At 40.5% G+C, this 27,820-nt stretch overlaps 2 protein-coding genes across 4 annotated transcripts in view; one reads left to right on the plus strand and one right to left on the minus strand.

Annotated features, from left to right (window-relative positions):
• The window catches only part of WNK3 (WNK lysine deficient protein kinase 3), a 192,193-nt gene extending 177,743 nt beyond the window's left edge, over window positions 1-14,450 (minus strand). For 2 of the 3 annotated variants that reach the window (XM_005700891.3, XM_013976555.2), the window contains exon 1: window positions 13,535-13,808. The gene's annotated coding sequence lies outside the window, so the exon portion shown is untranslated. Of the gene's footprint in view, window positions 1-13,534; window positions 13,809-14,339 lie in introns of those variants that run through there. The other variant, XM_018043857.1, reaches the window with a different exon arrangement.
• A 237-nt stretch (window positions 14,451-14,687) lies between these two features.
• The window catches only part of TSR2 (TSR2, ribosome maturation factor), a gene marked incomplete at its 3' end in the record, with an annotated part of 79,209 nt that continues 66,076 nt past the window's right edge, over window positions 14,688-27,820 (plus strand). Inside the window, 1 exon segment of the mRNA XM_018043676.1 lies at window positions 14,688-14,713. Within this exon segment, the coding sequence (XP_017899165.1) occupies window positions 14,688-14,713 (26 nt within the window).

The following is a 27,820-nucleotide window of genomic DNA, read 5'->3' on the forward strand; positions in this document are numbered from 1 at the left end:
GCTACAACCTAAAATATGAAACAGAAAGGGTTCCAACCCAGGAGGAAGCAGACTTACAGGGCAAAACCCCAGAGGGGTTCCACACTCAAAGAAGACTGATCCTAAAGAGAGCTAAAATGAGAACAGGCTAAATACATGGATTAACTGAAGCTCTGAATTATGACAGTTGATGAACTCTCCCCCCAAAATAAATTCCTGCATACACAATACCAAATTCAACAAATTAGGAAGAATGAACAACAGCAAGGAAGAATAAGGGCACCCTAGTACAAAGCCCTTTGCCCTCTGGCATTTGGGCCCTCCAAGTGTAAAAGCCAGCTGCCCACACACTCCCCCTGAAACCAGTTGACATCCCTGCCTAGAAACACAGAACTCCCAGTCAACCCTTCTACTAGTTCATTATTTAATACAAACAGAATCAGGAGGCAGCCATTTGAAGAAAACCTATAACACAGAACAGAAAGAACAAGAGAAAATATCCTTGGAAGAGCTGAAATAATTCAAGAAATTGTTTTAAATTTAATTTTTAAGATATAATCATAAGATTCAAAAATCAAAGAAAGAGGTATATAATGAACAGGTTCACTCCCAAATCTGTTTCCTATCCATTCAATTCCCCGCAACTCTCTCCACAAATAACCACTCATTAGATTTTCAGTAGCCCTCCAGAGTTTCTTAGGGCAAATAAGCATATATTTGTTCTCTCTCCTTTTCTACATGAAAAGTAGCACAGTATATATCAAGCATTTTTTATTGTCAGAATAATTTAAAATACTTTTTTCCTGGTCAGTACACAGAGGTTCCTTCATTCTTATTTTATATCTATATAGTAATAGTATTTGATTATTTGCTATGACAGACAAAATTGCATATTTCATTTCACATATATGTATCTCTGTGTGTATGCACACGTGTGTATTGTGTGTGAATGTAAATTCCCTGAAGTGGGATTGCTGGCTCAAAGGAAATTTGCACATTTACCTTTTATTGAAATACACTAATATATCAGTAAGAATACACATAATTCATGTGTATCTTTATATAATACTGCCAAACTGTCTGCCACAAGCATTGCACTAATATAAACTTCCACCAGCAATGTGTGAAAGTGTCTTTTACCCCAGAGCCTTGACAACAACAACAAAAAAAGGTGCTATCAAACATTTTGATTTTTAACACTCTGAAAGGTTTTAAAAAGGAATCACAGTGTGGTTTCAATTAGCATTTATCTCATGAGTGAGGTTAAGCATCTTTCACATAAACAATAATTAGAGTCAGGAATAAACCAAGAATTGCTATTATCATTGCTAACACTTAAGGAAATAAAACATGTCATACAAATACTGGAAAGTAAGAGACAAAACTCAAAACTTGCAGATAATATGATTATCCATCTAGAAAATAAAGCAAATTCAACTAAAAAAAAACATGATAGGAACTAACATCAAAGGTCAGCAGAAGCATTAAATGCAAAATCAAAAAATAAATCAATACCTTTGATACACATCAGCAATAATCAATTAGAAAATATAATTCAAAAAACAACTATCCTAAGGTAAGGGCTCCAGGGGAAGATGGCACCAGGAGAGGGCAGGAAGGGTGTCCTGAAAGAAAGGCAGGTCATTGCTATTACTATATATATATATACACACACACACACACACACACTCATAAGAGCAACAGAGCTATAAAATATTAATCTAGGAATAAACTCAAAAAGAAATATGCAACATCTATATAAAGAAGACTAAAGTTTTACTGAAGTACATAAGATACACCTTTCTTTGTTTGAAAGACCCAATATTAGCATCTCCAGAAACCCTCCTCTGAGATTATTCCAAAGTCAATGTAAGTCCAACAGAAATCCCAAAGAAATGTTTTTGTCCCAAACTGACAAACTGATTTGAAAAGAGTACAAGGAAAGCCAAGAAAATCTTGAAGAAGAACAATGAGAGTTTGCCTTACCAAATAATACTTATAGCTATAGTAAGTTAAACAATGTGCTTTCATCACAGAAATACACAACTGGACTAATGGAGAACAATCAGTAGAGAAACAGACACATGTATGTATAGCAAGGTACTCCATGGTAAAGGTGGATTTCAAATTTATGAGGAATAGATAGCATAATAAGTGATGTCAGAATAACTGGCTATCCATTTAGGGGGAAGAGGTTAAAGCCCACTTAAAACCAGTCACAAAAATAAATTTCAGATAGATTAAAGAGCTAAACATAAAAAAAAAACTATGTAACTATTAAAAAATATGGCAGAATATATTTCTAACCTGAAGAAAGGCTTTCTTAAAAAGATAAAAATAGGAAGACCATTAATAACAATCACAAAAAAAACACATTTGGCCATTTGACCATGAACTAGGTTAAAAGATAAGCAACGGACTGGGACTGGAAGCAAACATCTGCAATATGCATAGCAAAGCATTAATATCCAGAATATATAAAGAACTAAAAGATCAGCAATAAGAAACATAAATAGACAATACATGAATGGCAGAGGGATGGCTCAAACTCCTTAGTAAGCAGGGAGATGTAAATTCAAACAATTCAATATCATTTTTTGTCTATCAGGTGAGAGAAAATTACATTATCTGTTACTATCACATTTTGAGTGTGTGAGAAATTTAGCACACCATGCACTGTTGACAAATAAACTGGAACAGCCTTTTCCTATGGCAAATTCCAAATATCTAGTGCATACTTGTCATCCAACAATTCCACTTCTTAGTACTTACATGACAAATATTCCTATATGTGTACAAATATGTATGTACAAAGATTTTTTTACTGAAGGGCTTTTTATTGTTTATAACAGCAAAGAACTGAAGAAAATTTACATATTCATCCATAAGAGAAAGGTGAAATAAAAATGTACTACATAATAATATGCATCTGTTTAAAAACTGAGAAATGGTTATACAGATGTATAAAAAGTCTCCCACACATATATATACTGTTGAGAAAAGTAAGCTGTACAACACATCTATATATCATATATACATGTTATATATATATACACATATATAAAAACAAACAAAACTTCTAAGTGTACTCATATATATGTAAATGCATATAAAAAAGACTGGAAGGATATGCTCTAAACTGATTCTAGTGGTTAAAGAAGCATGTAGTATGAAAAACTATGTCTCCTTTAAAAAGAACAAAGTCAACATACATATATTTACATGAAAGCCTTAACACATATTTTTTGGGAAAAAAAATAAGTCATAAAATACATTTTTATTTGCATATGCACATACATATACATGTAAATATAGAGAAAAAGAACTGTACAAGTTCACATTCAACTCTTAACAATGATTACCCACTGGGAGGGCAAGAAATTGGGTAAAGGAAGACTTGAAGGTTTTAATCTACTTCTGTATTACTTTAATTCATAAAAGCAGAATTGTCCATCAATAACCTATACCAAGAACCAGTTAAAGATATTATAATTTCTTAAAATAACTGAAGGAAGGACAAAACAAATTAGGTATGTACAACTTATATCCAAATAAATATTATCAGTTAACACTTACTGAGTGCTTTGGGCTAAGCACTCTAAGTCCTTTCATGCATTTTCTCATGTAGTCATACAAATCTTGAGATAAAATTATCCCCATTTTACAAATGAGAAAACTAGGCTTAAAAAATTAAGTTAAACTTTCCTAAGATTACACAGCTAGTAAAAACCAAGGACAAAATTAAACCCAGGCAACTGACTCCCAAATCCACTCGTGTGTGTGTGCGCAAATCACTTCAATCGTGTCTGACTTTTTGTGACACTATGAATCCTAGCACGCCAGGCTCCTCTGTCCATGGGATTCTCCAGACAAGGATACTGGAGTGGGTTGCCATGCCCTCCTCTGGGGGATCTTCCTGACCCAGGGATAGAATCCTCATCTCTTAACATCTTCTGCATTGGCAGGCAGGTTCTTTATCACTAGCGCCACCTGGCAAATCAATATAGGGCCACACATAATTTGGAGCCACATGTATATACTATATATAATCCTGAATTGCACAGATACATATATTAGATAACCACATCACAGCCCTTAGGAGTTTATAACTGTCTTTTCCTCATTTCCATCTTCCAGTTTTGTTTGGCAAGGTCATTCCCTCAATTAAAGATGCTCATTTTATATGAAAATATTTCTGGATCCACATTAGAAAAAGAATCTAAATCATCTCCATCTTCCTTAAACAATCTCTATCTACCAATCACCTATCCTTAATCCCTAATTACCAGTTTATTCAGCTTAATCCTTTATAACAGTGGTAGCCGAACTATATACAGCCCTCAGGGCAAACCTACCTGAACTCCCAGCCTGTTTCTGTGAAGCAGGTAAGCTGAGAAAGATTTTTACATTTTTAAATGGTTGAAAAACATCAAAAGAAAAATGGTATTTCATGACAGGAAAATTATTCAAAATTCATATTTCAGTGTTCATGAATAGTATTTATGAACACAGCCACTCTCATCATTTATATTTGTCTATGACTGCTACACAGAAGGGCTAAGTGGTGGCAAAAGAGATTCCATGGCCCACAAAGCCTAAAATGCTATATTCACTATCTGGTCCTTTATGGAGAAAGTTTATCAAATCTCACTTTACAGTTTTCAAAAGAAGTTCATCTATTTAACTCAATTACTCCTAACAACAACCCTGAGAGCTACTTGATATTTGCTTGAATTCTGAAAATTAAGAAGGCTCAAAGACGTTTAGTGTCTTGCCTGTCACAGAGCTAGTAAGTAAAAGGAGAATTCTGGAACCCAAGTTTTCTAGCTTCAAATCCAACATAATTTTTACCACACTACGACTTTCAAAGAACCCAAACCCTTCTGATTAATCGCTGAGTTTAGACATTTGGTGCTAAAATTTACCAGATGGGGAAGGACAGGTAAAAGCTTTAAACTGGTCAGAAAACATGTCTCAATTGACTCCAAAAATAGATGAATAGGATACATTGCATTTCACATGTAGTTGTATAATTTACAAAGTATATTGTTTCATTTAATTTGCAAAGAAACCCTGCTAAATAGGTAGTGCTTTTGTTTAGTAACAAATAAGGAAATATACAGACTTGCAAAAGATTATACTAATGCAAGACCAGAATCCAGGCTGACCCCTACTCCAATGACAGTTCTGACAGTTCTATTCGGGAACATTGTCTCTTCTCACAAGGAATGTACCTGGTTTGTTTTTTTTTTTTCCCCCTTAGAAATAAACAGCAGTTAACTAAAAAAAAAAGAGCATTTAACTCACATATTCTAAAGAGAAAGAAATGAAAGCTTTATTTTAGAAAGGATAAACTAACAATTTAACAAAATAATACCAGAAGGGATACTCTTAACATCTGGATCTCTGTTCAAAGTCACCTTCTCAAAGAAGCCTTACAAAATAACCATGTGAGCCAGAGGCTCCCCACAACACCCCAACACTCTTTAAAATTTTTTCTTCTTAGCATTTCTTTTCTGAAATATTTGCTGACCATATGTTGCCCTCCACTGTAATATAAGCTCAAAGATATCAGGGCCACTGCCTGCTTTGCTTCCTGTTCATCCATCCTTGACACATCAATCCAGGCATACAGGAGGAACACAATAAATACTTGTTGAATGAATGGTAGAACCTACATGTACACTGGGTAACTCATATTCTATAACTCACAGATTCAGAATAAGTTATCAGTGTATTTGAAACATTCCTTAGCAAATGAAATACACATCTTCAATAAGAGCTTTTTCTCTTGCCAGAAAGACACCATCAAAGACGAATTCAATGGAGATGCCACAATTGCCCAGCAGGACAAAAATTATTCTCTGGGTAGCAGTGGATATAATGAGCTGAACTAGCACCTTATAGATTTTAAGACTGATTAAGCAGATTTTTCATTCTTGTATTAAAACACATCCTCTAATTTAAAAATTCTAATTACTGTCTCTATTTTAATTATACTTAACTAGAGGCTGAGATTTAACAATTGTGCTGTGCTAAATTTTAATTCTCATTTTTACAAGAAACCAAGCTGAAATAATCTTACATTATCCCAATAATATATGATGAATGTAGCCCAAGCTACAAGTAAAAAGTCTCCACAAGGTACTAACTGTTAAATGTTTTCATCAAGAAGTTGGCTAACAAACATAAGCTATACAACACACATATATAAATTACTTTTACCATAAACCTAATATCAATTTCTGGTAATTAAAAACTAAATCTACTTTTTTCCCCAGTTTTAAGTAGAGATTTCACCCTACACAAACAATTTTAAAACCACAATAATATTCTTTACATAAAAAAATCACTTATGGGAAATTCCCTGGTGGTCCAGTGGTTAGAAATCCATGCTTTCACTGATGAATGTGAGGGTTCAATTCCTAGACAGGGAACTAAGATCCCACAAGCCATGAGGTGTAGCCAAAAGAACTAAAAACAAAACAAAGGGGGGAAAATCACTTATGTAACTTTAGCATAAGGATCGGAGAAGGCAATGGCACCCCACTCCAGTACTCTCGCCTGGAAAATCCCATGGACGGGGGAGCCTGGTGGGCTACTGTCTATGGGGTCGCACAGAGTCAGACACGACTGAGCGCCTTCCCTTTCCCTTTTCACTTTCATGCATTGGAGAAGGAAATGGCAACCCACTCCAGTGTTCTTGCCTGGAGAATCCCAGGGACGGGGGAGCCTGGTGGGCTGCCGTCTATGGGGTCGCACAGAGTCGGACACGACTGAAGCGACTTGGCAGCAGCAGCAGTAGCACCGTAAGGATCATCTAGTTTGCCATACTGAAGTTTCCTGATCATAAAAGTCTCATTGATTCACAAAGAGATTTAGAAACCCCACACTTCAAATACAAGACATGACCTTCAAGATGCATTTAAAAACATTTCTTCCCCACAACTACCAAGAGTGATTAAATATCACCATGAATAGCTTTATTTAACATACATGTATAGTACTATCATGTAGTTTATAGCTTAAAAATCTTCAAGTTAATCCACATGCAAAAGAATGAAGTTGAACTCTTACCTCATACCACATACAAAAATTAACTCAAAATGGATCAAAGACCTAAATATTAAAGCCAAAAACTACAAAACTCTTCAAAGAAAATAGAAACCTTCATGATCTTGGATTTGACAGTGGTTTCTTAAATATGACACCAAAAGCACAAGCAACAACAGAAAAAATAAACTGGACTTCATCAAATTTCAACTTTTATGCACCAAAAAACACTATTAAGAAAGTAAAAAGAGACATACAGGCACACGAAAAGATGCTCAACATCAGGCAAATACAAATTAAAACCACAATGAGATATCACCTCACACCTGTCAGAATGGCTATTATCAAAAAGAAAACAATAAGCATTGGTGAGGATGTGGAAAAAAAGGGAAACGTCATGCACTGTTGGTAGAACTGTAAACTAGTACAGCCACTATGGAAAACAATATGGAGATTTCTCATAAAATTAAAAATAGAAGTATCATACCATCCAGCAATTCCATTCCTGGATATTTATCCAAAGAAAACAAAAACACTGATTTTAACATATAATATGCACCACTATATTCATTATAGCATCATACATAATAGCCAAGATATGGAAACAACCTAAGAGCCCATCAACAGATAAATGGATAAAGTAGATGAGGTATGTGTATATATAGATAAATAGATGGATAGATATAGATATATTATAGATATATATATACACACACACACCACACACACAACAGAATATTACTCAGCCATAAAAATAATGAAATCTTGCCATTTCAACATGGATGGACCCAGAGGGTATCATGCTAAGTGAAATAATTCAGAGAAAAAAGCAAAACAAATGAACAAACATAACAGAAACAGAGTCACAGATACCGAAAACAAATAGGTGGTTGCCAGAGGGGAGAAGGTTGGGGGGAGGGGAGAAATAGGTGAGAATGATTAAGAAGTATAAACTCCCAGTTGCAAAGTAAATGAGTCACACGTATGAAATGTACAGTGTGGGGGATATAGTCGATAATTATGTAATATCTTTGTATGGTGACAGATGAACTAGACTTAATCTTGGTGATCACATTGCAATATACAGAAATATTGAATCACTATGTTGTGAACCAGGAACTAACATAGTGTTGTAGGCCAATTATACTTCAAACACAAGCAAACTCATAGAAATAGAGATCAGATTTGTGGCTACCAGAGGTGATGGTACGGGAAAGGGGAATTAGCTGAAGGTAGTCAAAAAGTACAAATTTCCAGTTATAAGATAAATAAGCACTAGGGCTATAATCTGCCTGCAATGCAGGAGACCTGGGTTCGATTCCTAAGTCAGGAAGACCCCCTGGAGAAGGAAATGGCAACCCACTCCAGTATTCTTGCCTAGAGAATCCCATGGACAGAGGAGCCTGGTAGGTTCCCAGTCCATGGGGTCACAAGAATCGGACATGACTTAGTGACTAAACCACCACCACCAGGGATATAATATTTAACAAGATAAAAATAATTAGTACTGTTGTATGTCACACATGAAATTTTTTGGTTTGTTTTTTGGCCATGCCATGCAGCATGCGGGATCTTAATTCCGCAACCAGGGATTGAACCCATACCCCATGCATTAAAAGTGTGGAGTTTTAACCACTGGACCTCCAGGGAAGTCTCTATAAAAGTTGTTAAGAGAATAAACCCTAAGAGTTCTCATCACAAGGAAAAAGTATTTTTTTCTATTTCTTTAACATTGTATCTGTATGAGATGATAGGTGTGCACCACCTGATGCAAAGAGTTGACTCATTTGAAAAGACCCTGATGCTGGGAAAGACTGAGGGCAGGAGGAGAAGGGGATGACAGAGGATGAGATGGTTGGATGGCATCACCAACTCAATGGACATGGGTTTGGGTGGTCTCCGGGAGTTGGTGATGGACAGGGAGGCCTGGCGTGCTGCAGTTCATGGGGATGCAAAGAGCCGGACACGACTGAACGACTGAACTGAACTGAAACCTACTATAGTAATCATTTTATGATGTCTATAAGTCAAATCATTATTTTATCTCAATAAAACTGGAAAATAGATAAGCAAGTAAAAAGACAACTCACAGAGTGGAAAAAAATTTGCAATCGTATGTCTGATCAGGCTCTAGTATTGAGAATATATTTTTTAAAAACTCTTACAACTCAACAATAAAAAGATAAACAACTAAATGTAAAAATGAGCAAGGACTTAGACATTTCTTAAAAGAAGAAATTTAAATAGACAAGAGCACATGAAAAGATGCTCCACAGCACTAGTTATTAGTAAAATGGGAATCAAAACAACAATGAGATATCACAACACACCCACTAGATGGCCATAAAACACACACATACACACACACACACACAAACACAAAATCCAAATGTAACAAATGCTAGGAAAGATGTAAAAAAAAAATAGAACTCTTATACATTGGAGGTGTAAATGGTGGAAAACATTTTGATGGTTCCTTAACAAGTTAAACAGAATTATCATATAACTCTGTACATATCCAAAATAAGTGAAAGCAGGTGTTCAAACAAAAACTTGTACACAAATATTCATGCCATCATTGTTCACAAAAGCCAAAAGAGAGAAAGATGCCAAATGTCCGTTTTGAATAAACAAAATGTAGTATAGCCACAAACTGGAATATTATTCAACCAAAAAAAAAATGAAGTACTGATACATGCCACAATGTGGGTGAATCTCAAAAATATACAAAGTGAAAGAATCCAGACACAAAAGGCTATATATTATATGATTCCATTTATATGAAATATCCAGAATAGACAAATCCATAAAGACAGGAAATTGTGGTGACCAAGGACTGGGGGAAAAGAGGAACGGGGAGTGAATACCTAATGTGCATAGACTTTCCTTTTGGGGTGATGAAAATGTTTTGGAACTATATATGCAACATTATTGGAGAAGGCAATGGCACCCCACTCGAGTACTCTTGCCTGGAAAATCCCACGGATGGAGGAGCCTGGTAGGCTGCAGTTCATGGGGTGGCTAAGAGTCAGACACGACTGAGCGACTTCACTTTCACTTTTCACTTTCATGTATTGGAGAAGGAAATGGCTACCCACTCCAGTGTTCTTGCCTGGAGAATCCCAGGGATGGAGCCTGGGGGGCTGCCATCTATGGAGTCGCACAGAGTCGGACATGACTGAAGTGACTTAGCAGCAGCAGCATGCAACATTATTAAGGTATTTAATGCAATTAAGAATTGTACACTCCAAAACAGTAAATTTTATGTTATGCGACTTTTATCACAATAGAAAGTTATAAGGTTAAAACAGAAAATTTCTTCATTTCTATTTTCTAAAAAGTTCATGAAAAAAATAATATATTCCTTGAAGAAAGGGGCTATTAAGGCACACTTTTGCAGTAAGTTAATCTCAACATTTTCCAAACCAAATATCTCATAACAAGCTCTACCAAAACAATTAAAACTGGCATCAGGACTTCCCTGGTGGCAAAGTGGATGGCGATCTGCTGGCCAGTGCAGGGGACACAGGTTTGATCCCTGGTCCAGGAAGATTCCACATGCCACAGAGCAACTAATCCCGTGTGCCACAACTACAGAACCCACATGCTGCAACTACTGAAGTCCGTGCACCTAGAGCCAGTGCCCCACAATGAGAAGCCCCTGCACTGCAAGGTAGAGTAGCCCCTGCTCACTGCAACTAGAGAAAGCAATGAAGACTCAGCACAGCCAAAAAATAAAACAAATAAATAAAAATGTTTAAAACTGGCATCAAATTCTACTTTGAAGCTTTGGGAATTTCTGTATGAATGCCTTTACAGATGTTTGTTACAGTCATCAAATATCTCCTAAAAGTACCATAAACTTTATGATCTCAAACAAAAATGGAAAATACCCACCCCTCTGAAAGTATTCTGGTTTTTAGCCAAGAGACATAATCAAGTATATCTGCAAACAGAGTTGGTCTACTCATACTAAGATGGGAGAGTGAGGAAGGAAGGGATTTTTCTTACACACTACCCCTTCCCCCTCACTCACAAACACACACACAAAAATTTAGGCCCTCCCTTATTTTTAAGTAAATGATTGGACTAGAAATTTAATAGTAATATAACAGTTCTCATCTTTACTTCTGACTACTTTAATTCTGTGCAACCACTGGCTTTATCATTTCCCGGCTAAGTGACAGACACCTAAATGAAAGGAAATTCCCCTAGGAAAGAAAGGTAAAGTCCACATTACAAAAATTTAACTCCTAAAACACTATAGAATAATTACATCAATGAATGTAGACTTGTGATACGGGGATCAGCATTGGCCTAGAAGTTAGAACTCCAGGATTGACCACTTACTTACTAGGGTGAGTCTTATTTTTCTGAGCCTTGTTTTCTTTCTCAGGCATGAAAAGGAAAATAACTTTCCTGCCTGCTTCCCAAAAGAAGTACAGTAATAAAAATATGTACAAGGTGTGATAGGACCACTAAAGAGGAGCTGATGGAGGATGCTGGGAAAAGGAAAAATGGGGGAGCAGGAAAGGCTTTCATGAATAATGACAGAGGTCAGTATAAAAAGAATGAATTAAAATTTAATGGGAGGGAGAGAGAGAATTCCAGATTTGGGGGGGCAGGGGGCGGGATCAGAAGCAAAGCCAGAGAGATGACCACCACAAATCTGCTTATGCTATTCACTCCATGGTAAATAGTCAAAGGCTCCTAACTCTGCAGGGTAGTCCTTCACTCCAGCCTCAACCTGAGATTCCAGCCTTATCTCATTCCATTCTCCAAATATACCATGCTTACACTCTCCTGCCTCAATACTTGAATGTTCTTCCACTCCAGGAACATCTAGTTTGAAATTGGGAGACCAGCTTGCCTGCTAGAGTTGGTGCAACATTTCCAGACTTTCATGGTGCTTTTATACTTTTATTGTACTGCTTAGTATACTAAGTATTCATTTAATCAAAGAGAATATGAACGAAGTATTAACTTTTTAAACTCTGGGTAGCCAAAACAAGGATTACACTCTTTCCAACATCAAAGCAGAATAAAAGAAAAAGAGCATGGGAAAGTTCTCAAATTTGCAACATTTCCAAGATAAATGAATATGTCATTAAAGTTTGTAAAAAGTAAGCATGAAAAGTTAGAAACCCATAAACTATTAATCTTGACCCAGAACAGAATGAGACCATCACAAGACATCCTTACCAGAAGATATGAATTTAGAGAACAGCATGTCCAAGTAATCTGCAGTGATTTAAACTCACGCCCAAAAGTGTCAATTTTCAAACAAGGTAAATTCAGATTAATGGAAAAAATCACATATAATTATTTGAGCATTCAAAATTGGTATTTTAGCTATCCTTTAATGCAAGGTATCTTTCCTTTGGAGTGCTGACTTTAAAACAATTTTTAAATTCATCAACCCAAACGATAGAGACTGTCTAGAAGACACCTACTGCTTTGTTGTCATATATGGAGACCTCTTTAAAGTTCTCTTGGTATTACAATTTACTACAGATGAAAAACAGGTAACAATGCCTCCCCAAATTGAGTGCAATCATCACTATACAGAAGATTTCCACAACTTAAAGGCTATTTATCATACAATTGCTTCAGTCCACAGTAACTCTTAAGAAGTAATAGCCATACCACTTGCATCTGTTTTGAGGGTTCAATCTCTTTTTAACAAGGTCTATCAACTCTCAAGATAGGGAGATACACACGTGCAGGATATCCACCCACAACCCACTACATAAATGTTTCACCGTTCTTAACTAGACAAACAAAACCTCCTACAGTACAGTACACCACTTTCATACTAACCTCTCCATACCATCTCCTTCCCATCCGATCAGTCACAGAACACACCGTTCCCAAATAACACCTCTCAATCTCCTTGAACCTAACCCATTAACACAACCAGCCAGCAGCATTCTTCACAAGGATACAGTCCTATCGACCTTCACACATCAACTGAATCTCTAAATTAAATTCACTTTCCCTCATACACTGAAACTCAACTTCCAAAACCCGACGCGATCCTCGCTTTCAATCTCACTTAAATGATCACTCAGTTTTTTGTCAACCGTCACCCGGTCCCCTCACGTAACCGCCTCACCTTACCCCCCATCCCCTAGTCTCCCATAAACTCCCAAAGTTGCCACTCCTCAACGAAAACGACAAAAAAAAAAAAAATGTACCTCAAACCTGCCCTTCCCCACTTTCCCCCTCCGAATTTTCCTCTCAGCCTGTTGGCTCACACCGAAAACAGCTCCGACAACTCTTAACGACCCGAGCCGGGCCTCGTCCCACACGTCTCGGCGACTGCAATCACCCTGCCTCGGTCAAACCGCCCCCCACTAACGCGCTTACTCTGAACAGACTCTTGGTCGCCGCTGCCTCCCCTCCATTCATCCCCAGCCCATTCATCTCTCAGCCGGATCCCAGACACGCCCCCCGGCCTCCTCCCTCACTCCCACCGTCCCGGCCGGCTCGGGACCCTCACCAGATTAGAGGCTCTCGCTGAGGGAGACTCTTTGCTTCTCCCTCGCCCTCTTTCAAGCCTCCGCTCGCCCCTCGAGTAGCCACACCATAGAACACGCAGATACACACACACCGCCTCCTCTGTCGCCTCCTCAGATGCTTCTTACTCCCCTCCTAGATGTCTCGCGCTCCGCTCCGCGTTGTGTGCGCGTGCGCGCGCGAGCGTCTCAGCGCGAGCCCACCCGGCCAGCTACCGCCGGTAGGTAAAGAGAGGGCGGGGTTAAGGGAGCGGGGTACGAGCCCAAGCTCGCGCTTGCCCGGGAGCTGAGCAGGCGCACGCGTACTCCTGTCAGGGAATTCAGATAGAGGGGGACGGAAGGGGGCGAGGAAGGGAGGGGAAGAAAGGAGGGGGGAGGGGCTGAGAAAGCAGACGGAGCAGCCCCAACTCCGAACTGCCCCTATCGCAGCGAGGTGCCGAGTGGCTACCCAACTAGAGCGTGCGCACTCCTCTCCCACTCTCCTCAGCACAGTGGGAGAGAGGGATGTTCGTCAAGAGAAAGGCTTCGCTCTTTTCCAAAAAGAAAATATGTGGGGAGCCACGCGTGACATCTGTGTGTTCAAAAGCTCTCCACGGCTGCTTTACCCTCTTCCCTTCAAAAGAAAACCCAAGCACACACTTCTTCCTAGATACCCACCGCCCATTCTCAGTTCTCTACATGCCTCTAAATGCGGTTGCTCGGCCGAGATGTGGTACTCGCCAGCATCTTTTCACCCGCCACCCCTAACTCCCTTTTTCCAACTCTCGACTTTTCTCGCGAGACCCATACCTGCCGGCTTCGGGATTAGAAGTCGAAGCACACATTTACAAATACCGGTCTCCCGATTACGCTGCGACGGCAATAGCCATAGCATGTCCCCCCTACCCTCCAGGACCGCAGTGCGCGCGCGCGGGGGCTGGGCAACCACGAAAGCAGGGATGGAAAAGGGAAGCTATGAAACGGATTTTTGACGGCATGTAACCGCTAGGCCTGGGCACGTGCCCTGCGCCTCGTGGGCGGGTGCGGTGTACCCTGGGAATTGTAGTTTTTGTTCCCACCTCCAGTCCCACTCCCACCTCAGCCTTACTTAGGCCTCTGTCCAAGAGGGGGATTGCCGACACCATTTTGCCGGGAACAATGGCCCTCGGCCGAGGCAGCGGAGGGTGGGGGAGGGAATAATGTTTTAAGGGCTCAGTTAACCTCCCCTGGCCCCTCGGTGCCATAGCAACCCCTCAGAAACCTGGCCACTCCCCCTCGCTGCTCCGCCGGGCTCCAAGATTGCGCGCATGCGAAAAGGTCACCTCCCCCTGTGGCTGGCTCTCACCGTCTCCTGCAGTCCACCTCCCAGATTCACTAGTTAGTTGTTAGTGACTGCTACCTTCTTTGAGCTTTCACAGCAGGTTAACCTCCACGCAGTGACTTTATCTAAGAACTGCTTCCTGCACTGTATCAAGTGCAATACAGAATTGTTTCTATCACTCTCACGTGAGCAATCCTGACTCTCCAGAGGAGGAAACTGAGGCTGGGGGGAGGGGGGGGAATGGACATGACTTGCTCAAGTTCGCATAACTATGTATGGAAGAGTCAGATCTTTAACCCAGGTGTGTTCACTCCAGAGCCCATGAAATTTTCAATCCCTCAGGTTGCATCTGGTATCAGAGACCCTGAAGAAAACTCCTAAAGGGTGGTATTTCTTTCTGAATGCCCTTCAAGCTTTTAGCAGGATGCTCTGAGGGTAGGAGGCTGTGTGCAAAATGCCAGGCTAATATTTTCAAATGCCCAACCTCGGGGCCCCATCACAGAGCTGTACTAATCTCTCCTTTCCACCATTTTCTTTTTCGCCCTGTACACCTCAGAACCTCAGCCTTTCTCAGCTCTTAAAAAAAATCAATAAATTTAACTGAGGTTTCCGAAGTCCAAAGGGAGTGGAATGATGGGAGACCTTGAAGCCCTTGTTTCTTGTCTTTGCACCTTTCATCTTGAAGGTCACTTATTAATCCTAGTATTGCCAGAAAATACAAGGAAACCAGACCCGTGTGTGCCCTTAATAAATCTACCCCCTTTCCATTTTTGACAAGAGAGGGAGACACTGAGGAACTAAATTCAGGACTATGAGGTTCAGCTATGCCACCTGTAGCTAAAATTGAAAGAGCAAGATGTAATTTTTTCAAATAGTGCAACTACCTTACCTGAAAGGTCTCTGCATTCCAAATTAGCTGCAGAACGGATGGGGTCTCCCAAACTCTCTTCCCTCACTGTCGCTGAAGATAGTTCCTTTTCCCTGCTGAATCCCAGGTGGCGCTAGTGGTAAAGAACCTGCCTGCCAATGCAGGATACATAAGACGCGGATCGCTGGGCACGGCAACCCACTCCAGTATTCTTGCCTGGAGAATCCCATGAACCGAGGAGCCGGACGGGCTATAGTCCATAGGGTCGCACAGAGTCAGGCACGACTGAAGTGGCTTAGCACACACACACAGCACATGGGGAAAACAGGAAGTACAGCCAAATAACCACCAAAGGGCACTATCAAAGGTTACCAAGTTATTTCAAGCTTTTGTAGGTCCCAACTCCCACTGAGATGGTAACTACAAACTTGTGCCCTTTTCCTTTTATTTCTCAATGTCACCTTACTCCCACCACCACACACACCTATCCACCTTTAGGAAAATCAACAGGTACTTCCCTCAGTTGTGGCCTGACCCTCTTCATTTGTTTCTGAGCCTTGTGTATTAGCCCGTCAACCTGCTCAGATGTGAACCCTTCTGCAAAGGTCCTCTTCTTCAGTCAAACATTTGCTAAACAACTATGAAGTAGTATGACTTTTACAAATCTCAGAAATTAGAAAATCAAATTTAAGTCTGCTTCCCATCCAAATACAGGCCCTTCTCAATTTAGACCTTTTATTGATAGATGTGCTCTTCTGTTTGAAAAAAACCTGTCCATAACTCAGCACAAATGCCACCATAAGCATTTGGGGAGAGGGCAATTATAGCTAGCCAGCAATGTATGGCAGGGACCATTCCTTTCTGAGCCACTGGTTTCCACTTACTCTCAAATGGCATTTGTGATGTTTCTATTCACCAGATAGAAAATTTAATTCTTATTGACCACTTGTAATTTGGCTTTACATTATTCCAGGAAAACATCCTTCCAATAATCTAGTTTATCTTGTCTGAAGGCTCTGGTGCCACGAAATTAGCAAAAGCTTCACAGGAACTATTTTTTGAACCCAGCATCCCACGGGGGTGGGGATGGGGGTTAGTTTCATGGCCCTACTAGGTGCTGATCTCCTCTTTACCACACAGATGGTAACTCCTCAACCAATAAGATAGAACTAAGATGAACATCAAAGTTTAGCTGACTACTACAGCCTTGAGTAGAGTAGTGATTCTTTTTGGAACTCAGTTTCTGACCCTGAGCCCTCCTTTGACCAGATTTTTGGGAAAACAATATGTCATTCTTGTTCTTTTCCCTTATCCCAGGTGATGCTATAGCTTAGGGGTCTTACATAGTACCCAAGCAAGGGGGTACAGTAAAGGTATATGCTTCCAAGTCCTTAGATCCTGTCAATAACTGCTAGCCCTCTGCCCACATGGAATTTTTCAGGCACTGTGTCCTCTCCAACATCTCTTCCGCACTTAGGGGCACAGAACTCAATGCCAGGGCCACTTGCTATTCCATCTACCTAGACATTTTACACAGCTCTTTCTCTGTTGAGTCTTCATGCCAACCAAGTGTTGCTTCTCTTGTATATGCTGCTTGAGCTCCCAGAGAGCACTCTCTGCATCGTTCACCCCAAGTAGAGGGGAGTAAGGAAAAGAAAAATCCTTTCTTTAAGCTAATGCAAATCTTTCTCCCTTCTAGTTTCCTGGCTCAGATACTTCGCCTCTGCACCTGCACCCAATCCACCTTCCCTAGGCTTACACTTTTGAAACATGAAAGTCATAGAGACTGGCAGAGTATTTGTTTTCCTGCTTTTCCACCTCCCTCCCCTGAAATATACCACGAAGGTGACTACTTTGGGGGAGAGGAGAGAAAATAGAAAGGGGGGAAAGAAAAAAATCCTTTTATATCTCAAGATAATATTGCAGCACATTCTTCTTCAATTAAATGTTAGCTTGTCAGCAAAGAAAATTTACTTGTCATCCAGATGCCTCCTCCCAGAGCTTGGATGCCTGGGTGATCTTTTCTCCAGGCAAACTTGGCACCCGGGGAATTTCTCACCTGGATCATCTAGGGTATGTTAATGTCCTCCCGGGAGGCTCTCCTTCCTCCAGCACAAGTTGAGTGTCCCTTGAGGAAGAATAAGCATCGCCTACCTCAGAAATGAGTGGACTTCCCTGGTGGCTCAGTGGTACAGAATCTGCCTACCAACACAGGAGATGCAGGTTCGATCCCTGGGTCAGGAAGATCCCCTGGAGAAGGAAATGGCAACCCTCTCCAGTATTCTTGCCTGGGAAATCCCAAGGACAGAGGAACGTGGCAGACTACAGTCCATGGGGTCACAAAGAGTCAGACATGACTTAGTGACTAAACAACCTCAGCAGTGACCTCAGAAATGAGCAGTTATATTTGGCATAGTGACTGACTTAGAAACACTCCACCTTTCAGATTGGACAGTGTAATTTCTCAAGGCTTACAATGGAGTCTGATCTCTCCTAAACATAATCTTCCCTCATGTGCCCTAGGTCGTGTGTGTGTGTGTGTGCTCAGTCATGTCTGACTCTGTGATTCCATGGATTGTAGACTGCCAGGCTCCTCTATCCTTGGGATTTCCCAGGCAAGAATACTGGAGTGGGTTGCCATTTCCTTCTCCAGGGAATCTTCCTGACCCAGGGATTAAACCCATGTCTTTTGTGTCTCCTGCATTGGCATGTGGATTATTTACCACTGAGCCACCTGGGAAGCCCAATCCATATTGTTGTTGCTGTTCAGTCACTAAGTTGAGTCTGACTATCTGCAACCCCATGGACTGCAGCATGCCAGGCTTCCCTGTCTTTCACTATCTCCCAGAGTTTGCTCAAACTCATGTCCGTTGAGTCAATGATGCCATCCAACCATCTCATCTTCTGCTGCCCCCTTCTCCTCCTGCCCTCAATCTTTCCAAGCATCAGTGTCTTTTTCAACGAGTTGGCTCTTCATATCAGGTGGTCAAAGTATAGGAGCTTCAGCTTCAGCATCAGTCCTTCCAATGAATATTCAGGGTTCATATCTTTTGGTGTTGACTGGTTTGATCTCCTTGCAGTCCAAGGGACTCTCAAGAGTCATCTCCAGCACCATAGTTCAAAAGCATCAATTCGATACTCAACCTTCATGGTCCAACTCTCACATTCGTGCCTGACTACCGAAAAAACCATAGCTTTGCAAAGAGTCGGACACGACTGAGCGACTGAACTGAACTGAACTTGGCTATACAAACCTTTGTTGGCAAAGTGATGTCTCTGCTTTGTCTAGGTTTGTATGCTGTCTAGGTTTGTCATAGCTTTTCTTCCAAGGTTCAAGCATCTTTGAATTTCATGGCTGCAGTCACCATCTGCAGTGATTTCGGAGCCCAAAAAAATAAAATCTACCACTGTTTCCACTTTCCCTGTGTATTTGTCATGAAATGATGGGACCAGATGCCTCGATCTTAGCTTTTTGAATGTTGAGTTCTAAGCCAGCTTTTTTCACTCTCCTCTTTCACCCTTATCAAGAGGTTCTTTAGTTCTTCTTTGCTTTCTGCCCTTAGAATGGTGTCATCTGTATGTCTGAGGTTATTGATGTTTCTCCTGGCAATCTGATTCCAGCTTGTGCTTCACCTAGCCTGCCATTTTGCATGATGTACTCTGCGTATGTTAAATAAGCAAGGTAAGAATATACAGCTTTGACATACACCTTTCTCAATTTTGAACCAGTCCATTGTTCCATGTCCGGTTCTAACTGTTGCTTCTTGGCCTGCATACAGGTTTTTTAGGAGGCAGGTAAAGTGGTCTGGTATTCCCATCTCTTTAAGAATTTCCCACAATTTGTTGTCCACACAGTCAAAGGCTTTAGCATAGTCAATGAAGCAGAAGTAGATGTTTTTCAGGAATTCCCTTGCTTTCTCTATGATCCAATGAATGATGGGAATTTGACCTCTGGTTCCTCTGCCTTTTCTAAATCCAGCTTGTACATCTGGAATTTCTCGGTTCATGTACTGTTGAAGGCTAACTTGAAGGATTTTGAGCATTACCTTGCTAGCACATGAAATAAGTGCAATTGTACAGTAGTTTGAACATTCTTTGCCATTGCCCTTTTTGGGGATTGGAATGAAAACTGACCTTTTCCAGTCTTATGGTCACTGCTGAGTTTTCCATATATCAGGGAGAAAAGTTAAGTTCCTTTGCCTCCTCCTTTATCTGGAGAAGGAAATGGCAACCCACCCCAGTATTCTTGCCTGAAAAAAATCTCTGGACAGAGGAACCTGGAAGGCTACAGTTCATGGGGTTGCAAAGAGCCAGATATGACTGACTAACTCTTGCAGAGCCTTAAAAAGAGTAAGCCCACTTACTAAAACTTGCTAGGTATCTGAAATTGTAACTGCTCTGCAAAGACCCCATGTTTGTAGGATACAGAGCCTGAGTTGGGATGGCTGGAATAGACTTTTCCCTCTCCACAAGAGGATTAGTTCTGCTAGAAATGTACAGCATAGTGCATTTTTCTGAGAATCAGAGAATTCAGTCTCCTGGGCTAATGAACAAGGCTGCATTGACCTCTCTACCATTCCTTTCTCTCTCCTTCCCTTCCACTGACCCTTCTGTGTATGTCCCAACATTCCATAATAGTCTTTCAAATCAGCCTTGTTATTAATACAAATCCTTCCTATAGCAGGAATGAGTCAGAGTCTACCACCATCACCACCACTACTACTGTTACAACAACTGCTACTACTAGTAGTAATTAGACAACATTTACTATGTGCTTTATACAAACCCATTGAATTCTATGAGGTAGGTACTATTATTAACACTATTTTTCAGATTAGTAAACCAGTGCACAAAAAAGTTAAATAATTCATCTTAACATTCCCCCACCACAAACTCATTCCACAATCCTGATCTATTACACAGTGCTGAGGCCTGGGAGCAGAGGTCCATTAAGTCCTTGGTCACCAGGCAGCACAACTTACCAGTCCTTTGGCTCCCCGCACAGTGTTCCTTTATGGTCTAGCAAGTCTTAGTTGCACAGGGACCCTGCCAATTACTTGGGAATTTCTGTTAAAGATGCCTAGGACATTCTCTCTTCTCTCAAGTTTTCCTGTCTACCTAGGGGTTGTGCCACGAAACAGGACACAGGTCCCCTCTACCCAGGACCCAGGGGTCTGTGTAACATTACATTATCACCAACCCTAGTACCAGGAAAAGTTACTCTAGGCTGGATAAAATCCTTCTCCCTTCATATTTTGTGGCCAAGACGCTTTGTCTATATTCCTAATCCTCTTCCTCTAAGGATGTAGGCTTTTGAAACACAAAAACAAAGAGATTGGAAAGTAAAATCTGCTCTTTGTCTTGTGTGGCACTTCCCGGAGACAATAAATCTTGGGTGGGAAGCAGGGTCAGGGAGAGAGAGATACAGAAAGGAAAAGCAGTAACTACAGAAAACATAAAATTATTGGGACTTCCCTGCCAGTCCAATGGCTAGGATTCTGCACTTCCAATGCAGGGGGCATGAGTTTGATCCCTAATTGGGGAACTAAGGTCCCACATGCCGCACGGCACAGCACCCCCCCAAAGATATTTGTTTCAATTCTGTGCAAAAAAGATAGTTTATTCAATATATGGTGATTTCAAATTTGGTCATCCAACTAGAAGATCACATACCAAAAAAAATTCCAGATGAATGTTCTTTTCTCTGCTTCCATCCATTGCTGATGGAAGTATGATTCATTACTATCTTTTTTGCAAAGTAATCTAGAAAAATATAATAAAATAAAAAAATCTCCAGTATCAGTTCAGAATGGTTTGCGCTACAAGTGATAGAAAATCTGACTAATAGTGGCTTAAACAAATAAAGGGTTGTTTTTCTTTCACACATAACAAGAAATCTAAAGGGAGACAGATGCTAAGCTGCTCAACAAAGTAGTCAAGAACAGAAGCTTTTTCTGTCCTTCTGTTCCACCATCCTTGACATGTTGGCTTTTGTCCCTAGGCATTTTACTTCATGCTTATAAGATGGCTACTAAATCTAGATATCACAGCTGTATTCAAAGGCAGAAAGGGGAGTAAGGGAATGGCAATGGCCAGGAAAGCAAGATATACCACTCTCCTGTTTTTCAGGGAAGGCAATTTTTTCCAGACATCCCCCAAGAAATTACCCACACATCTCCTTTGTCATAACTGGATCATATAGTCCAGGGAATAGAACCAAATTCCTTGAGATCAAGGTTCTCTGCCTAATACCTGAACAAAGTTAGCATTCTGTTAGCAGAAAAGAAGGCAGAGAATGCCAGGCGATTAGGCAATTAATGTCTGCTACATACACTTACCCTCTGACTGAGCTGTTCAGAGTCTATCCTACAGAAATAAAAGCACCAAGAAACTTGCATGCCCATCAATAGGGGAGTAGCTATATAATTTATGTTAATAATGCTGGTTAGTGGTATAGTTTTAAAAGAGTATTCGACTGAGAGTCAGAAAACCTGGGCAAAATAATTTTGCTGCTACTTGGAGAAAAGAGAAGTGCACGATTATAGTCCCTGCATTCTGGTAGACTTAGAATGCAGATGAAGAGATAAGGCATAAACAGGTGAAAAGGAAAATAATAATTCAAGAATTGTTACAGGGTACTGAACAACTAATTGGCATGTGCATGTTGCTTATAATAAGTGCTGCAACCAGTCAGGCATTCAATCATTCTTAGGATTTTAGTACATAAGCTAATATATCAGAACTTCCCTGGGTAGGTGTCTTTGCATTCTCCCTTTTCTCAAAATTGGTGTCGAAGATTTAACTCTCATCTGGTTTCCCAGTTTCAGTGACTGATCTCCCCGCTTGTTATCATGTAACATAATCTGCCCTGTGCACTGGGTCTGGGGCCCAGCTTTGCTCTCCCCTCCTTCCCAGAAACCAGTCTTGAAATCTGTCCTGGGAGTGGCTGAGTCTGTGCTTCTTACTGCCAGATTTCCATGATGCTGCCTATGTGGACCTGAATTGCATCAGCCTCCTTGCTAGTCTCTTTGCCTATGTTCCCATACCACCAGTATGGGAATGGTAGCCATCAATGATCATTCTAACCCACAGATCCATCCTAACATTTATCTGCTTAAAAACCTTCAATGGGCTCCTAGGGATTAACAGGGACCAGATTTACCCTCTGCCAAAAACAACTTAAAAATAGACAAAATATATGGAAAAATGATCTTCAGACATTGGACATCAAGCAGTACAGAAAAATAAGTCCTGAGAGGTGGGAAATAAATGAGGTGAATTCTGCAATTGCCTCAGCTAACTCCTGAAGACAGGTTTCAGGCCACAGTTCAGGGATAAGGGATTCAAATGGAACTTGGTGTTCTCCCTGAATTGAGGAAGTGGAGCTGAGGATTCAGGGAAGCCAGGATAGCTAGACTTCATAAAGCTAAATTCCATAATTGAAGTTCCAAAAAGAGAGGGAAGGTGAGAAAAATGTTCAAAAAACTGTTGGCTAAAAAATTTCTGAGTTTGTTGAAAGTTAGAAGAGCTACAAGGAGAGTATAGAACTGCACAGAGAAAGAACTCCAGAGACGTGCAGAGAGTTCCTCTTGAATCGTCAGCTGAACACTGGTCAGGACATTCATGTGAAGAAATTATCCGAGGCTTAGAAAAGAATTACCTGAAAGAAGCAGTGGGGCATTCTTGGGGCTCATGTAGAGCTGGGATCATATACATTTCCAAAAGTTGGTGTGGAAAATATTTCTAACATATGAGACATCAGGAAAAGTACTCCAAGGCATATTACCTCAGTAGTAAGGCAAATTAGCCTAAAGACTATTCTGTTCCCATCTACAATGCATGAAAGTAAGCTACAAAGGGATAAAATTGCTTCCAAGTGATTTGTCCCTGTCCCAAAACAAAGTTCAAAATCATTTAAAGGAATAAAAAGAAAATCCAGAACCCAACATGTTAAAAGTCACAATGGCTCAGTTCAGTTCAGTCGATCAGTCATGTCCAGCTCTTTGCGACCCCATGGACTGCAGCACTCCAGGTTTCCCTATCACCAACTCCCAGAGCTTGCTGAAACTCATGTCCACTGAGTTGGTGATGACATAACAACCATCTCATCCTCTGCTGTCCCCTTCTCCTTCTGCCTTCAGTCTTTCCCAGCATCAGTGTCTTTTGCAATGAGTCAGTTCTTCGCATCAGGTAGTCAAAGTACTGGAGCTTCAGCTTCACCATCAGCTTCACCATCAGTCTTTCCAGTGAATATTCAAGACTGATTTCTTTTAAGATTGACTGGTTTGATCTCCTTGCTGTCCAAGGGACTCTCAAGAGTCTCCTCCAACCACAGTTCAAAAGCATCAATTCTTGGGTGCTCAGCTTGACCTGATGGACAGAGTGTCTGATGAACTATGGATGGAGGTTCATGACAATGTACAGGAGACAGGAATCAAGACCATCCCCAAGAAAAAGAAATGCAAAAAAACCTAATGGCTGTCTGAGGAGGCCTTACAAATAGCTGTGAAAAGAAGGGAAGCAAAAAGCAAAGGTAAAAAGGAAAAATATAAGCATCTGAATGCAGAGTTCCAAAAAATAGCAAGGAAAGATAAGAAAGCCTTCCTCAGGGATCAATGCAAAGAAGTAGAGGAAAACAATAGCATGGAAAGACTAGAGATCTCTTCAAGAAAATTAGAGATACCAAGGGAACATTTCATGCAAAGATGGGCTCGATAAAGGACAGAAATGGTATGGACCTAACAGAAGCAGAATATTAAGAAGAGGTGGCAAGAATACACAGAAGAACTGTATGAAAAGATCTTTACGACCAAGATAATCACAATGGTGTGATCACTCACCTAGAGCCAGACATCCTGGAATGTGAAGTCAAGTGGGCCTTAGGAAGCATCACTATGAACAAAGCTAGTGGAAGTGATGGAATTCCTATTGAGCTATTTCAAATCCTGAATGATGATGCTGTGAAAGTGCTGCACTCAATAGGCCAACAAATTTGGAAAACTCAGCAGTGGCCACAGGACTGGAGAAGGTCAGTTTTCATTCCAATCTCAAAGAAAGGCAATGCCAAAGAATGCTCAAACTACCACACAATTGCACTCATCTCACATGCTAGTAAAGTGATGCTTAAAATTCTCCAAGCCAGGCTTCAGCAACACGTGAACCATGAAATCAGATGTTCAAGCTGGTTTTACAAAAGGCAGAGGAACCAGAGATCAAATTGCCAACATCCACTGGATCATGGAAAAAGCAAGAGAGTTCCAGAAAAATATATATTTCTGCTTTATTGACTATGCCAAAGCCTTTGATTGTGTTGGATCACAACAAACTGTGGAAAATTCTGAAAGAGATGGGAATACCAGACCACCTGACCTTCCTCTTGAGAAAACTATATACAGGTCAGGAAGCAACAGTTAGAACTGGACATGGAACAACAGACTGGTTCCAAATAGGAAAAGGAGTACATCAAGGCTGTATATTGTCACCCTGCTTATTTAACTTATACGCAGAGTACATCATGGGAAATGCTAGGCTGGAGGAAGCACAAGCTGGAATCAAGATTACCAGGAGAAATATCAATAACCTCAGATATCCAGATGACACCACCCTTATGGCAGAAAGCAAAGAAGAACTAAAGAGCCTCTTGATGAAAGTGAAAGAGGAGAGTGAAACAGTTGGCTTAAAGCTCAACATTCAGAAAACTAAGATCATGGCATCTGGTCCCATCATTTCATGGGAAATAGATGGGGAAACAGTGTCTGACTTTATTTTTCTGGGCTCCAAAAGCACTGCAGATGGTGATTGCAGTCATGAAATTAAAAGATGCTTACTCCTTGGAAGGAAAGTTATGACCAACCTACATAGCATATTAAAAAGCAGAGACATGATTTTGCCAACAAAGGTCCATCTAGTCAAGGCTATGGTTTTTCCAGTGGTCATGTATGAATGTGAGAGTTGGACCGTGAAGAAAGCTGAGCGCTGAAGAATTGATGCTTTTGAACTGTGGTGTTGGAGAAGACTCTTGAGAGTCCTTTGGACTGCAAGGAGATCCAACCAGTCCATCCTAAAGGAGATCAGCCCTGAATATTCATTGGAAGGACTGCTATTGAAGCTGAAACTCCCAATACTTTGGCCACCTGATGCGAAGAGCTGACTCATTTGAAAAAACCCTGATGCTGGGAAAGATTGAGGGCAGGAGGAGAAGGGGACAACAGAGGATAAGATGGTTGGATGGCATCACTGACTCAATGGACATGGGTTTGGGTGGACTCCGGGAGTTGGTGATGGACAGGAAGGCCTGGCGTGCTGCAGTCCATGGTGTTGCAGAGTTGGACACAAGCGAGCGACTGAACTGAAATGAACAGCTTTCTTTATGATTCAACTCTCATATCCATACATGACAACTGAAAAAACCGTCGCTTTGACTAGACAGACCTTTGTCAGTAAAGTAATGTCTCTGCTTTTTAATATGCTGTCTAGGTTGGCCAGAGCTTTTCTTCTAAGGAGCAAGTGTCTTTTAATTTCATGGCTGCAGTCACCATCTGCAGTGGTTTTAGAGCCCCTCAAAATAAAGTCTGTTACTGTTTCCATTGTTTTCCCCATCTATTTGCCATGAAGTGATGGGACCTGATGCCATGATCTTCGTTTTTTGAATATTGAGCTTTAAGCCAGCTTTTTCACTCTCCTCTTTCACTTTCTTTGAGAGGCTCTTTAGTTCCTGTTTGCTTGCTGCCATAGGGGTGGTGTAATCTGCATATCTGAGGTTATTGATATTTCTCCCGGCAATCTTGATTCCAGCTTGTGCTTCATTCAGCCTGATGTTTCTCATGATGTACTCTGCATTTAAAGGGTTCAGTAAGCAGTGTCACAAAACACAGCCTTGATGCACTCCTTTCTCAGTTTGAAACCAGTCCATTGTTCCATGTCCAGTTCTAACTGTTGCTTCTTGACCTGTGTACAGATTTCTCAGGAGGCGGGTCAGGTAGTCTGATATTCTCATCTCTTGAAGAATTTTCCACAGTTTGTTGTGATCCACACAGTCAAAGGGTTTAGCATAGTCAATGAGGCAGTAGATATTTTTCTGGAACTCTCTTGGTGTTTCTATGATCCAATGGATGTGGGCAATTTGATCTCTGATTCCTCTGCCTTCTAAATCCAGCTTGAACATCTGGAAATTCTCGGTTCACATACTGTTGAAGCTTAGCTTAGAGAATTTTGAGCGTTACTTTGTTAGCATGTTAAATGAGTGCAATTGTGCAGTAGCTTGAACATTCTTTGGCATTGTCCTTCTTTGGGATTGGAATGAAAACTCTCCTTTCCCAGTCCTGTGACCACTGCTGAGTTTTCCACATGGCATATTGAGTGCAGCACTTTCACAGCATCATCTTTCAGGATTTGAAATAGCTCAACTGGAATTCCGTCACCTCCACTAGCTTTGTTCATAGTGATGCTTCCTAAGGGCCACTTGACTTTGCACTTCAGCATGTCTGGCTCTATTTATCTGGGTCATTAACCATAGTTCTTTTGTGTATTCTTGCCACTTCTTGTTAATCTCCTCTGCTTCTGTTAGGTTCATGACATTTCTGTCCTTTATTGTGCCCATCTTTGCATGAAATATTCCCTTGGTATCTCTAATTTTCTTGAAGAGATCCCTAGTCTTTACCATTGTATTGTTTTCCTCTATTTCTTTGTATTGATCACTGAGGAAGGCTTTCTTATCTCTCCTTGCTATTCTTTGGAACTCTGCATTCAAATGGATGTATCTTTCCTTTTCTCGCAATGTCTTGGATTCAATTAAAAAAATGATCAGGCATGTACAATAGCAGAAAAATGCAACCAATATGGAGAAATCAATCAATAGAAAGAAACCCACAAATTAAACAATGAGAAAATTAATTGAAAATGACATTAAAACAGCTATTATAAATATGTTTTCTATGTTGAAGAAAGTAGAGAGAAGAGTGAGCATATTAAGGAGAAAGATGGAAGATTTTTTTTAAAGGACCCAAATTGAACTTCTAGAGATAAAAAGTCATTGTCTGAAATGAACAATACAATGGAAGGGATTAATAGCCTCATTATTTTCCAACAAAATGTTCTTACGTC

This window comes from Capra hircus (assembly GCF_001704415.2).
Source record: "Capra hircus breed San Clemente chromosome X unlocalized genomic scaffold, ASM170441v1, whole genome shotgun sequence".
In the NCBI taxonomy this organism is placed as follows: domain Eukaryota; kingdom Metazoa; phylum Chordata; class Mammalia; order Artiodactyla; family Bovidae; genus Capra; species Capra hircus.